Source organism: Grampus griseus, assembly GCF_964374135.1.
Source record: "Grampus griseus genome assembly, chromosome: 10".
NCBI lineage: Eukaryota > Metazoa > Chordata > Mammalia > Artiodactyla > Delphinidae > Grampus > Grampus griseus.
Window position 1 is genome coordinate 56,048,570 of NC_139004.1, and position 17,518 is coordinate 56,066,087.

The window sequence follows — 17,518 nt, forward strand, 5'->3', positions numbered from 1 at the left end:
GCAGAAATTTTAGCATCCCTGCAATCCACAGATATGCTCTTTGTTTTTCCTTAATGAGGACGTCGTGTAGATGTAGGGATTCAGATGCTTGGTTCTGTGAAGTAGTCATGGGAACCGTAGGGCTGAGAGGTTTATATTTGAGGGGAGGAAAGGCAGAGAGCTGTTGGATGAATGCATACTTCCTAAATTAAATTTTTTAGGAATAAACATTACCAGCTAACACTTGTCTTGATTTATAGTTTGCCAAGTATTTTCATGAGTTTTCTGATTTTAATATCTGATTTAACATATTTAATAAATATATCGAACAAGTGTGTAATAAATATATTCTGATTTAAATATTATGAAATATTGTCAACTTTTGAAGAAGACAGTGGGGATAATTATCTCCATTGTGCAGACAAGGACACAGAGAGACTCCGGGGTCACATAGAGTGAGGGGTGGAACGGAGATGATTCACATGTTCTACAGAACTTAGAGCTTTTCCCAAGAGTCATTTAATTCCAAGTGTCCCCCTCTCTGATTCCCTGATGTCCAAAATAAATATAATGTGAGCCACTTACATAATTTAAAATATTCTAGTAACCACTAAAAAGATAAAAAGAAACAGGTGAAATTAATTTTCATAATGTTAATTTAGCCCAATGTATCCAACACATTATCATCTCAACGTACAATCAGTATAAAAATTATTAATGAGATCGTTAATGTTTTTTGGTACCAGGTCTTTAAAATTGTTTCATGTCTTACACATACAGCACATCTCAGTGCAGACCAGCACGTTTTGGGGTCTCAGCAGCAACATCTGGTGATTGACTGCTATATGGGGCAGTGTGGCTCTAACTCCTACAAAGTCATTTCAGAGCCCAGGGGTGCCCCCTGACCTTGAGGCTGGCCTCCATTGCTGTGGAGCCCCTTGACAGCGGGTGGGTGAAATGGGCTTCAGCAAGTTTCTGAATCTGTAAACTTGTGGTTTTCAGATGTAACTATTGGAGCTTTCATGTCGGACAGTGTGGTTCTCCTAAGGTGAGATGCTTCTCTCTTTCCTCTTGGCTCTTCGTGGGTGAGGGATGGAATTTGGTGGGGAAGGGGGGCCCAGGGGAGTTATTCATCATTAGTCAGCAGTCACTCTGCCCTGTTCCTTGCAGGCAGAGGTGCTTGGTAAGTGCGAATGCTGCCTTTGTTTTTTCATTCTTGTTATCCTCTATCCCGGGGTTTCCAGCCGGTGGGCCTTGAGTGGTTCACGTGTGTAAGAGGATAGCATCCTCTAGGATGCTAGAAGCTCCTCTAGGAGCTTCTAGGAAGAGTTGGGGTTTTTGCCTTTTGCTGTGAACAGTCCCTTCCATAGATGTGCGCTACACATAGTGTCATTTCCTGTGGGCGCCATGAAACTGCTCTATCCCATCTCTTCATCCCTGCACCCTTCATCCCGGCTCTCCCACCTTGTAGTCCCCAGCCCCCCAGGGCCTGGGAGCCTCCTGCCCCCTCATTCTTTGGTGGCAGCAGAGGGTGAGGGACATGAGCTCAGGCCCAGTCCTCACTGTGAAGCCCATGCAGTCTGGATCTTTCCTGCAAAGGCCAGCGGGCTGCTGGCCTACCCATGAACCCTCTCCAAGTATTTCTGTCTCTGTGACTCAGAGAAGGCAACGTTACACTTTGGAGCGGGAGCCAACTCATAGGTTTTGTTAACAACCTGATTTCAGAACTTTCTAAAATAGGCTAGTAGACTCTTAGAGCTGGAAGGGATCCCAGAGGCCATGGATTTCCACACCCTAGATTCCTCTTGTTCAGCAGGGCCTTCCTCTGAGTCTCCACCATAGTACCACACAGCCTCCTCTAGAAGGACGTAGTGCCCAGGGTGGGGATTAGTAACTTCTGAGGGGACCAGTTCACCCACAGGTAATGAAAAATGTTAAATTGTTCAAGCTAGTTACTTTGCACACACTTAACTGACAAATGCTAATTTCAAGGTTTGTCATATTGGCAGCAGTCAGAAAATCCATGTGTAACTTACTTTTTCAAGATGATGATCATAAAATTCCTGAGTCAGAAATGACTCTGCTACTCCAGGAATTATAATACTTCTAATATCAACCACTACTCATTTATTGAGCACCACAATGGGCAGAGAATTGTGGGGAAACATAATATTTCAGGCATTGTCCATTCTACACCAAGGGGATTAGTTAAAGCAAGCCATAAATACATCATAAAACCTCAGCTATATAATATGTGATAGGTGCTATATGAACAGTATAGATAATAAATATTCTAAGGATTTAGAAAAGATGATGAACAACACCCTAGGGATGCTCTAGACAGAGACTTGGATCATATTTTCTCATCAAGACACATAGCCTCAAGGGCCTTTGGCTTTCAAGTTCTTTCTTTCCTAAGAGTTGGCTTAACATGGCCAATCATGTTGGAAATGAAATGAATAAATTTAATATGACATCCCCCCCACCACCACCGCCTGACAAATGTTAAATTGTTAAAGAGGCAGAATAGCCTTAAGGTTAAGGGTGTAAACTCTGGGGCAAGGTGGTCTGGGCTCAAACCCTAACTCTGCCCTTACAAGGTGAGTTTCCTGGGCAAGTCTGGTAACCTCTGCTTCAGGATTGTCATCTGTTAAAAAGGCAATAATAGTACTTACCTCACTGGGTATCATAAGTTCTTACGAGAGCTCAGTGAGCTAGAACAGTGCCTGGTTTAAGTGCCCAGTAAATGTTAGCAGTTCTGACATCAGTTGGGTTTAATTTGCCTGCCTCAAAGTCTGCTTCTTGGTCCCCTATCTTCCATATAACAGCCCTTCAGTATTTGAAGGTGGCGGCTGTGTCCCTCGGGTGGTGACTTCAGTAAGATGGGTCCTTTAATTACTCCCACGGGACTGGATTTCTACTTTATCACCCTTCTTCTGGGTTGGTAGTTTTTCAGGTGGAACAGCTTTCATAGCTCCAGATGGTTGCGGTTGGACTTGTGAAGCCAGGGCTCTGGCTGGTGGCCTCACGAAGTCATTTTCCCTCCCTCACTCTTCTGAGCAGGGTGCCCTGGCTTCTCAAGATTCCCCTTGAATAAAACGTGTTCCCCCACTTCTCTTTGTGGAAACCAGGCCCTCTCCAAACTGGGAGCTTCTGGCACAAAAGGCACATCTCATAGGTTCTGCATTTTCATCATTCTTGTATTTTATAAGCTTGTAGCTGTGAGCTCTAACCCAGAGGGGCTTGTCTCCTTTTGTCCTCTGTTGTGAGGGACAGCCCTCCCCAGGGGTGTAAACATAAAGCGTAAACATAAAGCGAGGCAGTGACACGTGGATGGGAGACCACAGACCCCAGCCTGGGATGGAGGGTTGAATCGGATGAGGTGAATTCTAACGGGGCCAGATGTAGAGTCCATGGAAGAGAACGCCTGGAAGCACTCCTGGCGAGGGGAGGCTTTAGGAGCAGGGCCAGGAGCACCGGCTTGGATGGGGAGGTCCGCGGAAGGCCGTGACAGCTACTCTAGGGGTGCCAAGCTCACCATATCCCATTCCCTCATTCATTCTGCTCTGTGCATTGACCTGTTGAGACATGAAGTAGTTCCCTGGAGTAATGGATGGCTTTGGGGATATCCCAGTTAGTGGTCTAACACCTTCACCAGGGTGCAGGCTCATTATGTGTCCCCCCCGACCCCGTCTCTGCCATGCAAGCAACATGACCCCACAGAAGGCCAGGGTCACTGGAGCAACACCACGTCAGAAAGTATTCTGACTGGTTTTATTATTTACCTGGAAGTTAAATATCAGGATCAAATCAAATATCAGAATTTGAACTATCCGAGAAGCATCAGAAAGAAGTATTCCATGGAAAAAGAAGATGTGGTGTGTATATATATATATACACACACAATGGAATATTACTCAGCTATAAGAAAGAATGAAATGCCGTTTGCAGCAACACGGATAAACCTAGAGATGATCATACTAAGTGAAGTAAACCAGGCAGAGAAAGACAAATACCATATCTCACTTATAGGTGGAGTCTAAAAAAATGATACAAATGGACTTATTTACAAAACAGAAATAGAATCACAGACATAGAAAACAAATTTCTGGTTACCAAAGGGGAAAGGTGGGGGGAGGGATAAATTAGGAGTTTGGGATTAACATATACACACTACTATATAGAAAATAGATAAACAACAAGGTCCTACTGTATAGCACAGGGAACTATACTCAATATCATATAATAATCTATAAGGGGAAATAATCTGAAAAAGAATAGATATATGTATATGTGTAACTGAATCCCTTTGCTGTACACCTGAAACTCACACAACATTGTAAATCAACTATATTTCAATTAAAAAAAAAGTATTCCAGCCACCAGCTTCTTTAAAGTCTCAAGCACATTTGCGGTGCTGTCTTTGGGTGCCCCTTTGCTTTCATCTCAGACTGTGAAACCCAGTCTCCCGCCCCCCAGGGGTGTGGGTTGGCCAAGCTCTGCCCTCGGGAAGTTTGTTCTCTGGGATTAGCTTGAGAGGGCAGGCCTGGTGTTAGGGTGATAGGCGCTTGGTGTTAATGCCATTGAAGATTAAAGGAAGTGATCAGAGAGGCTTATGAAAGATTTCTGGGCTTTTCCTGGTCCAAAAACAATACTTGGAGTTGAAACAAAAAGGCTTGAGGGAACTGATCTGATGGATGTTGGAGATGTGCTTGTGAAGGTCCTGGTCTGTCATTTCAAAGGACTGTTGTTTTTTTTTTAAACAATGGCTCATGGAGATCCTATTGTCTGTACCACTCACTTCTGCTTCCTACTCACCTCGCCTTCCCCTGCCAGGCTCTGCCAGGAGAAGAAGTGTCCTCCCCACGAGGGGGTCCTGGGGTGATAGGAGGGCCTGGGCTGCTTTTGTGCAGTGACTGGCAGGACACATGGGCAGCTGGGGTTCTCACAGGGTGGACGCCCTGTTTTGTGAAACTTTGGCTCCTCCTGTGGTTTTCAATCCCTTGGCCTGGAGAGGAGGTTTCACCCATTTAACAAGGTTTTTTTTTTTTGTTTTAATTTTTATTGGAGTATAGTTGATTTACAGTGTTGTGTTAGTTTCAGGTGTACAGCAAAGTGAATCAGTTATACATATACATGTATCCACTCTTTTTAAGATTCTTTTCCCATATAGGCCATTGCAGAGTATTGAGTAGAGTTCTCTGTGCTATACAGTAGGTCCTTATTAGTTATCTATTTTATATATAGTAGTGTGTATATGTCAGTCCCAATCTCCCAATTTATCCCTCCCACCCTTTCCCCCCGGTAACCGTAAGTTTGTTTTCTACATCTGTGATTCTATTTCTGTTTTGTGAGTAAGTTCATATAACAAGCGTTTTTGAATACTTACTCTCCTGGGAATATCAGGATGAACTCACCAGGATTCCCACCACCCTCGGAGGGCCTACAGGGCGGGTGGAGCGGGTTTGGAAATGGACAGTGACCTTAGTTACTAGATGAGGCGAGGTGTGAACACAGTGTCGGGAACACAGAGAAGGAAGACATCCAAGTGCCAGGGGTGCTAAGGAACACTCGAGCATTTTCCAAGGATGAACCCAGAAGGAAGTTGGAAAACCGGATATTGGATTTCTTCCAGGCAGCACTGTTGTCTGACTTCCGTTAGACCTACAGCTGTATCTGCTCTGGGATCCTGCAGTTCCTTTCTACCTGTCACAGCTGTTCCTCTCTTGACCCATGTCTCAAGGCAGTGCTGGCAATAGTGAAATCCCCTAACCCCATCTGGGCCATGCAGCTCCTCGCTTCCTTTTTTCTCTGAGGTTTTCCTTAACGCTTTCTTTTCTCAGAGTTGGTGTTGGTCCTGGTTCCCATCTGTCTTGTCCCCCTGGATGCTCTTTGTGGGATCACTGAACACAAGTGAGGTCATTGTTCTCAAGCTGCTAATGCCCCTTAATCTTGTTATGTCACCCCAGTGGCGTGAAGGCCAGGGCTCCTTGGAGGTAAAAGGGTCTTTTTGTGAGGCCTGGAGGGGAGAAGGTTAAGCCATAGCTTAGGTGAACCGTCCCTCAGCAGATGTTTGCAACAAGAGCAGAATGGTGTGATTCACTCCCTGCTTCTGTTGGGGAGCCCCCGGGGAGTCCCCAGAAGGCCAACAATGATGGATGGAGTCCATCCATCAGGCCCTGGGGGATGATCCCTGTCGGTGAGAGGAGTGTGCTTGTTTATTGGGTTTCACTTTTGGTCCCACCACCAGGCAGGTTGGTTTCTTCAGCTCTAAAGTGCTTTGGTGTTACCAGCTGGGACTCCATTCATCAAGGTCTTTTAGAAAAATACTTAATTAATTGATGGGAGTAAATGAAGAGAGTAGGTTTGACCCACTGGATGGGACTTTGCAGTTCATGCTTGTAATGGCAGTAAATGCTTTGGGGAATTCCTGCTTATGTATCTATTTCTTGAGTCACAGCATCCCCTATAGGGACGCCTCTTAAATCTATTCCTATCTTCCTAGTATAATGGAAATCAGAACTTAACTGGTGAAATTTTAAATAATCTCTCAGCATCTTGTGGTTCATTTACGGCTTCAAGCAGATAGATGTGTTTTGTTAACAACTAACTTGCCTTCATTATTGGGAAGATAACGATTCATTTATTGGGAAATAAGCTGAGAAACCGGAGAAAAGGATTTGCAGAGCACCCTGGCCATTCTCTCTTGGGCTGTTTCACACTTTAATTAGAGGCTGGGCTGAAGCCCTGGGATTTGTCCTGTTGGTTTACTTCTCATTTGGTTCTGAGTGCTGCTCTTCACCGTGACTAAGTCGCCTTCCTCTTGACCTGTAGGGCGAGACCCGTCATCACGGTGGATGTCTCCATCTTCCTCCCCACCTCCATCAACATCACGGCGCCCCAGTGCCACGATGGCCAGCAGCCTGTGAACTGCCTGAATGTCACCGCCTGCTTTAGCTTCCACGGCAAGCACGTTCCGGGAGAAATAGGTAAAGAGCCACCGAGTCAGGGCTCAGCATAGCCATCTTAGCTGGAGTGGGCATGTGGGGTCATGGGAAGCCAGGGGATGTTTCTGGGGTTCCCTCCTGCTGTGCATCCCAGCTGGTTTTGTAGGCAGCAGGCCCACAGGCTAGATGCCCTTTCCCCGGAGGTTCCCCCTCTTCTTTTCTTACCATTGTTTTTCCAATTCATTGCAACCTCTAGCTCTCAGACAAATAATATTTGACTCTAAGCATCCTTTCTGCAAATTTCCATGGACCAGACTGAAACCTCACTGGGCCACGTGTGGGATAGGTGGTGGGGCTTGTGGAAATGCAGTGAATAGCCTGGCCCTTCTGGAACATTCCATGCAGTTAGAAAAAAGAAGTGGTGGGACTTTGGAGGCTCTCCCTTGAGCTTGCAACACCAGTCAGATGTCAGGGGCTTGTGTTCTTTACTGTGGAATCAGAGACCGAGGATGGGTGGTGGGATTAGGATTGCTGAGTTTTACAAAGGCTCGGGCTTCCAAAAGGTGGGGAAGCTGCTTTGTTAGCTTCAGATGTTGGAGAAGGGGCAGGCGAACCCTGGCCAGTGGCAGCTGTCCCTGCCGTTTCTCTGACTGGGAGAGGGCGACTTGCTGGCCCAGCTCCAGAGACTGGGCCAAGCCCAGGAACAAAATAGGATCAGTGTGTATTAGAATTCAAAGTGTGTGATCACCTGAAGGAAATGAATCTGGAGCAGCTGTGCAGATTAAGAGGTCTTTTAACTTGAGAGACATTGAATAATAGAAAGTAGAGTTCCAGGAAAATGAAACAAAACAAAACAAAACAATAAACACCACCACTATTAAGGACCTGGACTCATTGAATTTCTTAGACAGTTTTTGTGTCATGAGTGTCTCCCCTCCCTACTCACTGTGTAGTCCTTGGACCAGCAGTATCAGCATTTCCTGGGAGCTTGTTAGAAATGCAGAATCGGAGGCCCTGATCTGAACCTCTGAACCAGAAACTGGATTTAGATCCCCACAAGATGCTAGTACACATTTAAGTTTGAGAAGCTCTGCTCTGGAGCACATGTATGTGGGCGCCCAGACACGCAGAGCTCACGGTGCACACACTATTCCATTTCTCTGCTGCACCTTGAATGCTCTACCTTATTTAACAATATGCTAATCCTTCTAGGCTGTTTCATTGGCATTTCTCTTGATCTTCAGGTGGATTGAATAAGCTCAACAATGAAGCCTTGTGTTTTTTATATGGATTTTTGAAAAAGAACTTAGAAATTTCAAAACTGAATATAAATTTACTGTGAACTTGGGACTTGGTTAGTGAGAGAGGACTAACAAACTTTTTGTGTGCAACCCAGTGAGAAAAAGATACTTGGTCCGGATCATACAGGTCTCGGTGAAGCCAAGAGTTGAATTCTGGTCTGATGATACTATTGCTTTCCAAAAATGATTTCCCACCACCTCCCTAATTGTTTAAGGCACCACAGTCTCTAGGAAAAAAATGTTCTGATGGTCTTGGGCCTCATATATCCTCTGCCTAATTAGATGGTGTGTCCTTTATCAATACCAACTTGTGATGTAGTTGAACTCCATTAAGGAACATTTTAAAGGAATTGTTGAGTTGAAGATTACTTCTGTTGTGTTTAAAAATAAGCAGAACTACTCTACAATTCTAAGAACAGCAAGCAATTAATAGTTCATGTGTGTGTTCATTTGACAAATATTTACCGTTCGCCTGCACGGGCCAGCCGTGTCCTCACGGAGTTTTTAATGGGAATTAGAAGGAGTTTCTGTTTTGATCCTGAAGCTGCATACACAGTTTTCAGACTCAATAACTACATCACTGTGGTGGTGAAAATGGAGGTAAGTTGGGTAGAGCAGGAATAGAGGAGAAGAAACCAAGATGCAAATTTTGAGCGAGAGTGATTTCAGAGCATATGAGATCAGTGGGAGAGCAAACTCTGATTTGTAGGTTCAGGGGCTGAGCCAGGAGGAGATGTGGGTTTCTCCTCATGCTGCCCCCCACAAGTGGCTCCTTCTGGAACCCCAGTCATTGACCCCAGCCACCAGGGCCCCTTTCACTGACCCTGGTCATCGGGGACCCTTTCCTTGACCCCAGTCATTGGGGCCCCTTTCATTGACCTCCAGGCAGAATTATAATTAAGGTCCAGGCTAGCAATGGCCCTTCAGTGCTGGGGTATGATGGAAGAGACAGGCTGTCAGATGACATCCAGTGTTGCCTTCATGGGCAGCAACCTGGCTAATGTCCACCTTAGGATGTGGAACGTTGAGCAGGAGCACCTGCCCCAGTGCAGGTTACTTCCTTACCCTCCATCTGCCACATGGGTTCATTGATGAAATTAGACATCCCTTGACAGTCTAAGGGGATGTTTGCCCACATTTATTTAAGATTCAGGCATGAAGAGGATGATAACTGGAGACTTTGGGTATTCGTAGGGCAAAGCAGGAAATTTTCTATCCTGGCATTCTCTGTTCCTTCCCCTGCCATTCAGGGAAATGAGCTATATCTCAGCCTTCGCAGTAAAGGGAGAAATGTAGAAATCTGCCGCAAAATAAGCTGGCAGGGGAATACAGAGAGTTTGAGGAGGGAATGATGGGAAGTCATGATGGTGTGATGAGGAATCAGGTGGAGGCAAAGTAGCCAGGTGGATCCAGATGTGGGCAGAGTGCAGCATAGAAGCAGCCCCTTGGTTCTGTACCACCGGGAAGATCAGGTCCCCTGTTTCCATATCCAGGAAGGATGGGAGCACCTTCAGCACACAGACATCCTCCTCTCTCCTCCAGGCCCAGCAGCCAGTGCTGGCCAGCTCAGTGTCATTGCTCAGGCCTCTGTGTTGGGAGCCCAGGGCTGGAACTCCAGTTATGAGCCTTCCTTGCTCTCACTGCTGGCAGCTGCACAAGAGCATGTTAGTGGTGGTTTTGGCATGGCATGCTTGGCAAGTGGGCATCTTCTAGGCACCTCTCAGTGTCTGCATTTCCAGAGCTGAGTCTGTCAGCAGAACGGCTGCATTTGGGCAAGACAGCCTGGGCAGTGCAATAAAGAGGCGCCAGTTGTGTGCTAGGTACTTCGGAACAGTTGTCCGAAGTGGCATATATCTGCTGGCACCGAAGTGGCATATATCTGCTGCGGGACCACCCTGGGGATGTCTTGGGGGGCCGTAAGCAGTTGACATTATAGTCATCTCTTTGGTTTTTTCTCTCCCTTGGGACCTGATGGGGCTGAAGCATACACACAGAGAAGGGACTCCTTTTGCCTCTTCATTTTCTGTGTTGGTAATGGAAAAACCAAAGCTCCCACTTGGTCACAGAACATTCAGGGCCAGCTGATGACCCAAGCCACTAGAGGGGCTGCTGCCGCTTCTGGCAATGCTGTGGGAACTACAGAGGTTCTTTACGGGGGTGACTCTGCCTTGGCGCCAGTGACAGCTTGGCAGGGTCCATTCAGGAAGATGGAAACCACACCAGTTATTTTAACAGAGAGCGTTTAACGTTTGGAATCAGTTAAGCAGGTCATGGAGGACCCGGAAGTAACTGCAGGAAGCAGCCACCACTTCTAGGTCTGCACCAGGGATCTCAAAGGTGGTTTCCAGACCGGCTGCCACAGCAGTACATGGAATCTTGTTAGACATGTGAATTCTGCCTGATTTGGAAACTCTGAGGGTGGGGCCCAGCAAAACGTGTTTTAAAGGACTTTTTTAATATATAAAAATTTATTTATTTATTTACTGGCTGAGTTTGGTCTTTGTTGCTGCATGTGGGCTTTCTCTAGTTGTGGCCAGCCGGGGCTACTCTTTGTTGTGGTGCACAGGCTTCTCATTGCAGTGGATTCTCTTGTTGTGGAGCATAGGCTCTAGGCACGCAAGCTTCAGAAGTTGTGGCTCACGGGCTCTAGAGCGCAGGCTCAGTAGTTGTGGCTCACGGGCTTTGTTGCTCTGTGGCGTGAGGGATCTTCCCGGACCAGGGCTCGAACCCGTGTCCCCTGCATTAGCAGGCGGATTCTTAACCACTGCACCACCAGGGAAGCCCGCAAAATGTGTTTTAACTCTGGTCAAGGGAAACAAAGGGAAAAGTTTATACACGTGGGGGACCACTTCCTTGGGGTCATCAGAACATAGAAGCTTGGAGAAGCAACCTTGCGGACCTGGCATCTAAACCTCAGAAGAGGGGACAGCGGCTGGTGCTGCTGGTACCTCAGAGGGGTGCAGTGAGGCTGGTTCTGAGGTGTGGGGGAAACATGAAACGAGAATTAACTGCTGTTGGAGGCGGCCACCATGGAAAACTGTCGCTGGGTTAAGCTCATGGGAAGCCCCTTCCCCTCTTCCAGCCTTGCAGCCTCCCTCAAGCTCTCCATGTCTGCAGGGCCTCCCAGAGAGCTACTGGCAAGGCAGAAGTGAGGTTTGCAGAGTCCCAGCCGAGCAGAGCAGCAGCTTCTTTTTTTTTTTTTTTTTTTTGCGGTACGCGGGCCTCTCACTGTTGTGGCCTCTCCCGTTGCGGAGCACAGGCTCCGGACGCACAGGCTCAGCGGCCATGGCTCATGGGCCCAGCCGCTCCGTGGCATGTGGGATCTTCCCGCACCGGGGCACGAACCTGTGTCCCCTGCATCGGCAGGCGGACTGTCAACCACTGTGCCACCAGGGAAGCCCGAGCAGCAGCTTCTTAAATCCGTCACAAGGAGTCACTGAAACTCCTGTTGGCTCATTCAATCAACAGATAGTTACTAGGTTCTGAAAGGTGCCAGACTCTGTGCCCAGCATTGGGCACAGAGCATGGAACAGGCCAGTCAAGGTCCTTGCCCCCATGGAGTGTGTGTGGTCAGCCCTGTGCTCCGTCCTGGGGTGCAGACACCGTGCCCAACTCAACCCCCAGAACACACTTATAATGGATTTCATCAAGCTATATAAAACAAGAGTTCGGCTCATCTCAAGTCTTATTAACCTTCATTCTTGGCCTGGGGAGCAGCGTGTGGCTCCTGGGAGCCTCCTGGTTGCCATAAGCAAGGCAGGTGAAGGCCATGCCTGAGAGGCCTCTGCCCCTTACCCGCGGGCTGGGCCTGTACCTACTTGCCGGCCAGGCTGAAACCTAAATGCACTTGTCAGTCCTTGGAGGCTGAGACTCAAGCTGGCAATCCTGGACTCTCCCCGGAGCACTAAATAGAAACCAGGCAGGGCTGAGCCCTAAGTGGTTGTGTTCTGTGCTCTGACCCAGCTCCCTCATGTTGCTGTGGCTCTCGTATAGCCTGGTGAAGCTGTGAGTGAGCAGGGGGCCTGCCCTACCCCTGGACAAGCAGTAGAGCCCAGGTCCTGATAAATGGCACCAAGGTCATGCAAGCCAGTGGCAGAAATAAGTCTGACACCAGCAAGCTTTCCCCAGACCCTTCCTCTGGTCCTAGGGATGTGTTTCTACTCAAGAGAGCATTTGCACACAGAGAACATTCCCTGAGCTCCTTCTGGTCTCTCGGGAAGCATGGAGATGGGATAATGAGGCAAATCCATGTTCTATGAGGGGGGTGGGCGGGATCCTATTCTAATTACCACCTCATTCCTTTGGGGGAGGGCGAGAAAAGTTAGGTAAGTGGAAATAGCCTTTTTTCCCCTCTCCTGGAAAACTCCGAGGGAAGCTCAGAGTAAGTTGAAGGAGGATTTATTAGTAGAATTTCACAGCTGAAATCATGTTCTGATGGAGAATGGGAATGAATCAAAACTCTCTGGGAGCGACCAGAGCCGTGCTGATGCAAGACAGCTGGCTCGATGCTGGCCCGGGCCGGTGTGGGGGGCCCTGGGGAACCAGCTGGGGGGCAGGGAAAGGAGGAGGCTGGAAGCATGACTCTGGGCTGATCAGCTTTTCCATCAAGATGACATCATTCGACATGGCAGGGACACAAGCTGCCAGAAGGAGAGCTGAGGATGTGAAGTGCGCTGTTGGAGCAGGCCCTAATCAGAACCAGCACCTCCCCGGCCCCGGCTGCCTGGGCTGGGGGCGGCCGCTAGCAACTCCACCAGCCTGTTGCTCCCACGGGGTGGGCCGCCGAGCCAAGGGGCTGTCAGGCTGCTTCTCCGGCATCTCGTCTGCTTCTTAGGCGGGGCTCCCTTTTAGACACACTTGGGGTGGGGGCTGATCAAAACTGTTAGCAGCGAGCTCAGGGATTTAGGGTGGTCCACACTTCTTGCCACTCTGGCAGCTACCTCCTCACTCAGGCTGGGTTTCCCATCATGGGTCTCTGGTTTTGTTCTAGAAGAGAGATTTTGCTAAGGTGCTGACTTCTTTTTGTGTAATTTAAAATGCCAAAATAAATTTTAAATCAAGGAGAAGCACTGAGTAGGCAGTTCAAAAGGGGAAATGTTTCCAAAATGATTGCACTTGGTGAATTGGGTAATTTGGTCTGTCTGATTGTATGCTTTCTTGTTTTAGAAATATCTGGTAGGTGAGCGTGTTGGCATGTGTACAGTCTGCCCATAGCAGAGCAGCGGTTGTGGTCCTCAGCTTGGCGTTAGTAACTCAGCTGTTTCTCCCCTCCCTTGAGTTGCAAGAAGAATCTATTGGGCCAACAATTCTGCAGTGAGATGGGGTTTTGGAGAACTAAGCTTGATGTTTGTAAAGTATCTGCACAGTTCTTGGCACATATGGAGGGTCGAATTCATTCTGTTTTCTGGACTTGTCCCATTTTAATGCAGATTCTTGCAGAAGCAGAGCCTGTATCAAGGATTTGAGTGCACATTGTTGATTCAGGAGGGGATCCCAGGAAACATCAGTAGGAAAGCAGGACCATGAGATAGGAAGGGAAGGCAGCTGTATTAGGGTTCACCAGAGAAGCAGAACCAAGAGGGTGTGTGTATATGGATATAGCTCAGAGGCAGTCTGGAAGCAGCACTTCTTTTCTGGGGGGGACCTTGGTCTTTACATTTTAAGGCACTCAACTGATTGGGCGAGGCCCACCTGCATTCTGGAGGGTAATCTGCTTTATTCAAAGTCTACTGATTTAAATGTCAATCCCATCTAAAAAATACCTTCATCGTAACATCCTGATGGGTGTTTGACCAAATATCTGGATACCGTGGCTTAGTCAAGTTGACTAGAAACCATCACAGCAGCTGGATAGAGGGTGTGTTATTAAACAAGTTACCACTGTAACAGGGCGGCGGGAGCAGAATCCTGCTAGGGAAGTCTGGGAGCCAGTGTGGAACACACCTCACGGTTACCCCACCCAAAGGACCAGGGAGCTGGGGTCATGCTTTCCTGAGCGCTGCCCCAGGGGCTTTAGTCCTTGGTGCTCCTGGCCTGCCATGCCCACGGGTGCGTGCCATGCCCACCAAAGCCCTTGGGAAAGGGAATGCAGGTGCCGGCAGTTGGAAGTTGGGCTGGACAGCAGGGAAATGGTAAAAGCCAAGAGGATGTAGGTGGGGCCCTGATGCTATCTGCTCTGTCTTCCTGTGTTCATTTCCACCCAGGCTTTCTCTGGGCTCAGCCATTCATTGCTGACGAGATGGTTCAAACCCTCTGTTCTCTCCTTGGTCACCCTTCATGCCCACCCAGGGGAGGGTGGCTGTAGCTCTCTCACCTGGGAGGACGGCCAGGTGGGGGGCTGTAGCGGGGACCCCACTCAGCAGCTGCTGCCACCACGTTGGTTACCCCACCAAGGTCTTCTGGCTCATCTTCCAGCAACACCCATCTCCAGTCCTGATCCTGCTAAATGAAACTTGGAAACTCACTTCATTTATGTTGTACATATTCTTATTGTTTGGCTGTTGCTCAGGGAAACTGTGATTAGGAGAAAGTAAATTAGCCGAAGTTCAGCTCCAAATCTCTATACTCATTTGATTCTGCTGTCTGTGCATTCCAAGAATGTGAGTTTTTTGTCTGATAATATAAAAAATGCACCAAGAACCAGTATGGTAGGAATAGCCCAACACTGGAGATGAGCAGAGTTCCAGATTCCGCTCTCTGGCCTGCAGCAAGTCTTGTTCCCTCTTGCGCCATCAGTTCCTCATCTGAAAAATGAGGGTCTTGATGTAGATGATCCCTAGGCTTGCCCAAAAGGTTAGACATTCTACGAGTCTACCCCATTTCCTGCACTGTCACCATCAGAGCAGGTATGTAAATCTTGTATAGGTTCCCATGTTTTCTCTGTTGAAGTACTTTCCCGTGTGCTTTCTTCTGTTCCCAAAAATATCTCCTGGGATCATCCAGGTCGCAGGTACCTCCTGGTGATCTAGCCTTGCCTTGGAAATCAGCTGTTTGCTGAAATAAACAAGCTGGGGCAAACCTGCCCTTGCTGACCAGGAATCTGCCAGCTTGGCCTGGCAAGGTCCCTGAGATGGCAGAGGCCCAGGAAAACCATTAAATGCATCAAAAATATACCCTGTGGCAGCTACAGAATGCCAATCCAGGTCACTTTCCTCCTTCGTACCTCCCCCAGTGGCTGATCCCTTTGATGTTATTAAAAGCCAGAGCCATCCGCATGGCCCCAGCTTCACATACTTAAATGCCAGGAGGCATTAGGCTGATTTTTTTTTTGGTGCAAGAGCCCAGCTTCTAGGAGGCTGGTGTGTGGAGCCAGGGCAGGGGCTGGGTCATCCGCTTTCCCACTGCTCAGCAGTCTCATCTGGTCATTTTAGGGACAGAAGCTCCTTTTCTCTCACTTTAAAAATACCACGTTCCCCTGAATCCACAAAGCAACTAAAAGATAGTGTTATGTAAAAAAGTGTTATGGAGGGGCTGACCTCTGAAACAGGGTTCTGTGGGACAGAAAAGCAATGAAATGGGTCTGTTAATACCAAAGCCATATTTACCTAATAAAACACATTGTCCCATACTTACTGACAGACTCTGAAATAATGGAGGCGAAACCCTTTGGGTTTATTTATCCAATGTGTGTTCTCTATCGTGACCATTTTTTAAAGTCCCACATTGTGTCACAGTAGGTTCTGCCATCTGGCATTACACCTTGAGGCACAAGGTGATGAGGTTTCCTTTTTGGGAATGCACCCCAGTACAGACCCCACAGTGGTCATGGTTTTGTTGAACCGATAGGCACCATAAAACTGGTCACTGTATGGCGGCCTAGGAATGAAGTCAGCTTCAGCCGCCCCTGTGTTTCCCTGAGTGAAATCTCCATGAGGGCAGGAGTTTGCCCTCGTTGTTCTTTGATGTGTCTCCCATGCCTGCACAGTGCCCAGCTCAGTGGACCACGGATGGCTACGGTCCAGTAGATGTAGCAGTTATAGAGCCCGACGCAACAGCTGTGCAATGAGTCAGAATTATTGGGTGATTCCTCCCTCGTGTGGGGCATATGTCCTGTTTCTTTATGGGAGTCAGTATTCCATGCAGCCTTGGTGGTTTCAGCAGCTTCTTGTAGTATTCCTTGTAATTGTCCTGCCTTTCAGGACACTAATTGTGTTGGGTACAGCTAACCATTGATGTGTATATTGGTGGCTCAGATGATAACTCGTGAGGTTTAAATTGTGGGGAGCTGTGAAGTGTGATGCCCAGAGCATCCCCAGGAAGACAGGGCTGTCCCAGTGTCTCCGGATTCTGGGGGTGCCTGGCTGTATATTTCTCTCTGAGATGGTATTGATCGGGACTGCCTGCCATCAGTCCTCTGTGCAGCAGGGGGCTAGGTATTGTCTGAAGGGTGCTTGTGATCCTCTGAGGGGGTCTGGAGGGGGCCTTGTCACTGTGTCTATCCTCGCTGATGTTTTGACCTTATTCATTGGCAGGCCTGAATTACGTTCTGATGGCTGATATGGCCAAAAAAGAAAAGAGCCAGTTGCCCAGGGTCTACTTTGTGTTGCTGGGAGAGTCCGTGGGTCAGGTCTCAGAGAAGCTGCAGCTGGTCCATTTGGAGGTGACGTGTCATCATTATGTGGCCCATGTGAAGGTCAGTTCTTTTTATCCTCAAACTTTGATCTCTACAGATGTTCATTTGGAACTGGTGGAAACTTTTATTGTGCATTACATATGCTCTGACTTTCAAAATTTTATTTTACAAGGAGGAGAACATTCGTTTCTTCTTTTAAAGTTGGAGTTGGGCAGCTCTTTATTGATCTTACTGTGCTGGTCTTAGCCTTTGAGGGGGGTGATGGTAGGCCAGGAGACCAGCAGTGCTCTCTGGCCTTGCCTTGTTCTCTTGGGATGTTTTTTGTCCTCTCCCCTCTGTGAGGCTCAGTAGTCTTCTCAGAGGAGAGACACAGAAACACATGCCTCTGAGTCAGCAGTGGTGCTGGATCACACTGTGCCTGATGCCTTTCTCAGTGATTCACTACATATTAGCTCATAGTCAAGGTTAAGGTGTTTTACAACTGGTTTGATTGTCCTCTCTTGATTACTTCCTGTTTATTTTAGGAGTGCATTTTATGGTCCCTTTCCCCCTCAATTAAATAAACTTTCAAAATGTTTTTCTTCTACTGAAATTATTTGTTAAATACACTTTGCTGCTAATTCAGGAGGCCAGGCTTCAATTAGTTACAGAGAGGCCCCTGTGTAGGCAGGTCCTGTCAGGTTGGGAGTCTGGTGCCCATTGCTGCAGGAACAGCCAGC

At 47.8% G+C, this 17,518-nt stretch overlaps 1 protein-coding gene across 2 annotated transcripts in view; it reads left to right on the top strand.

Moving 5' to 3' along the window:
- The window catches only part of ITGA9 (integrin subunit alpha 9), a gene marked incomplete at its 5' end in the record, with an annotated part of 366,449 nt that overhangs the window by 69,641 nt on the left and 279,290 nt on the right, over positions 1–17,518 (top strand). For both annotated transcript variants that reach the window (XM_082664510.1, XM_082664511.1), the window contains 3 exons: positions 982–1,027; positions 6,814–6,968; positions 16,699–16,859. In XM_082664510.1, the coding sequence (XP_082520636.1) occupies positions 982–1,027; positions 6,814–6,968; positions 16,699–16,859 (362 nt within the window). The remainder of the gene's footprint in view (positions 1–981; positions 1,028–6,813; positions 6,969–16,698; positions 16,860–17,518) is intronic.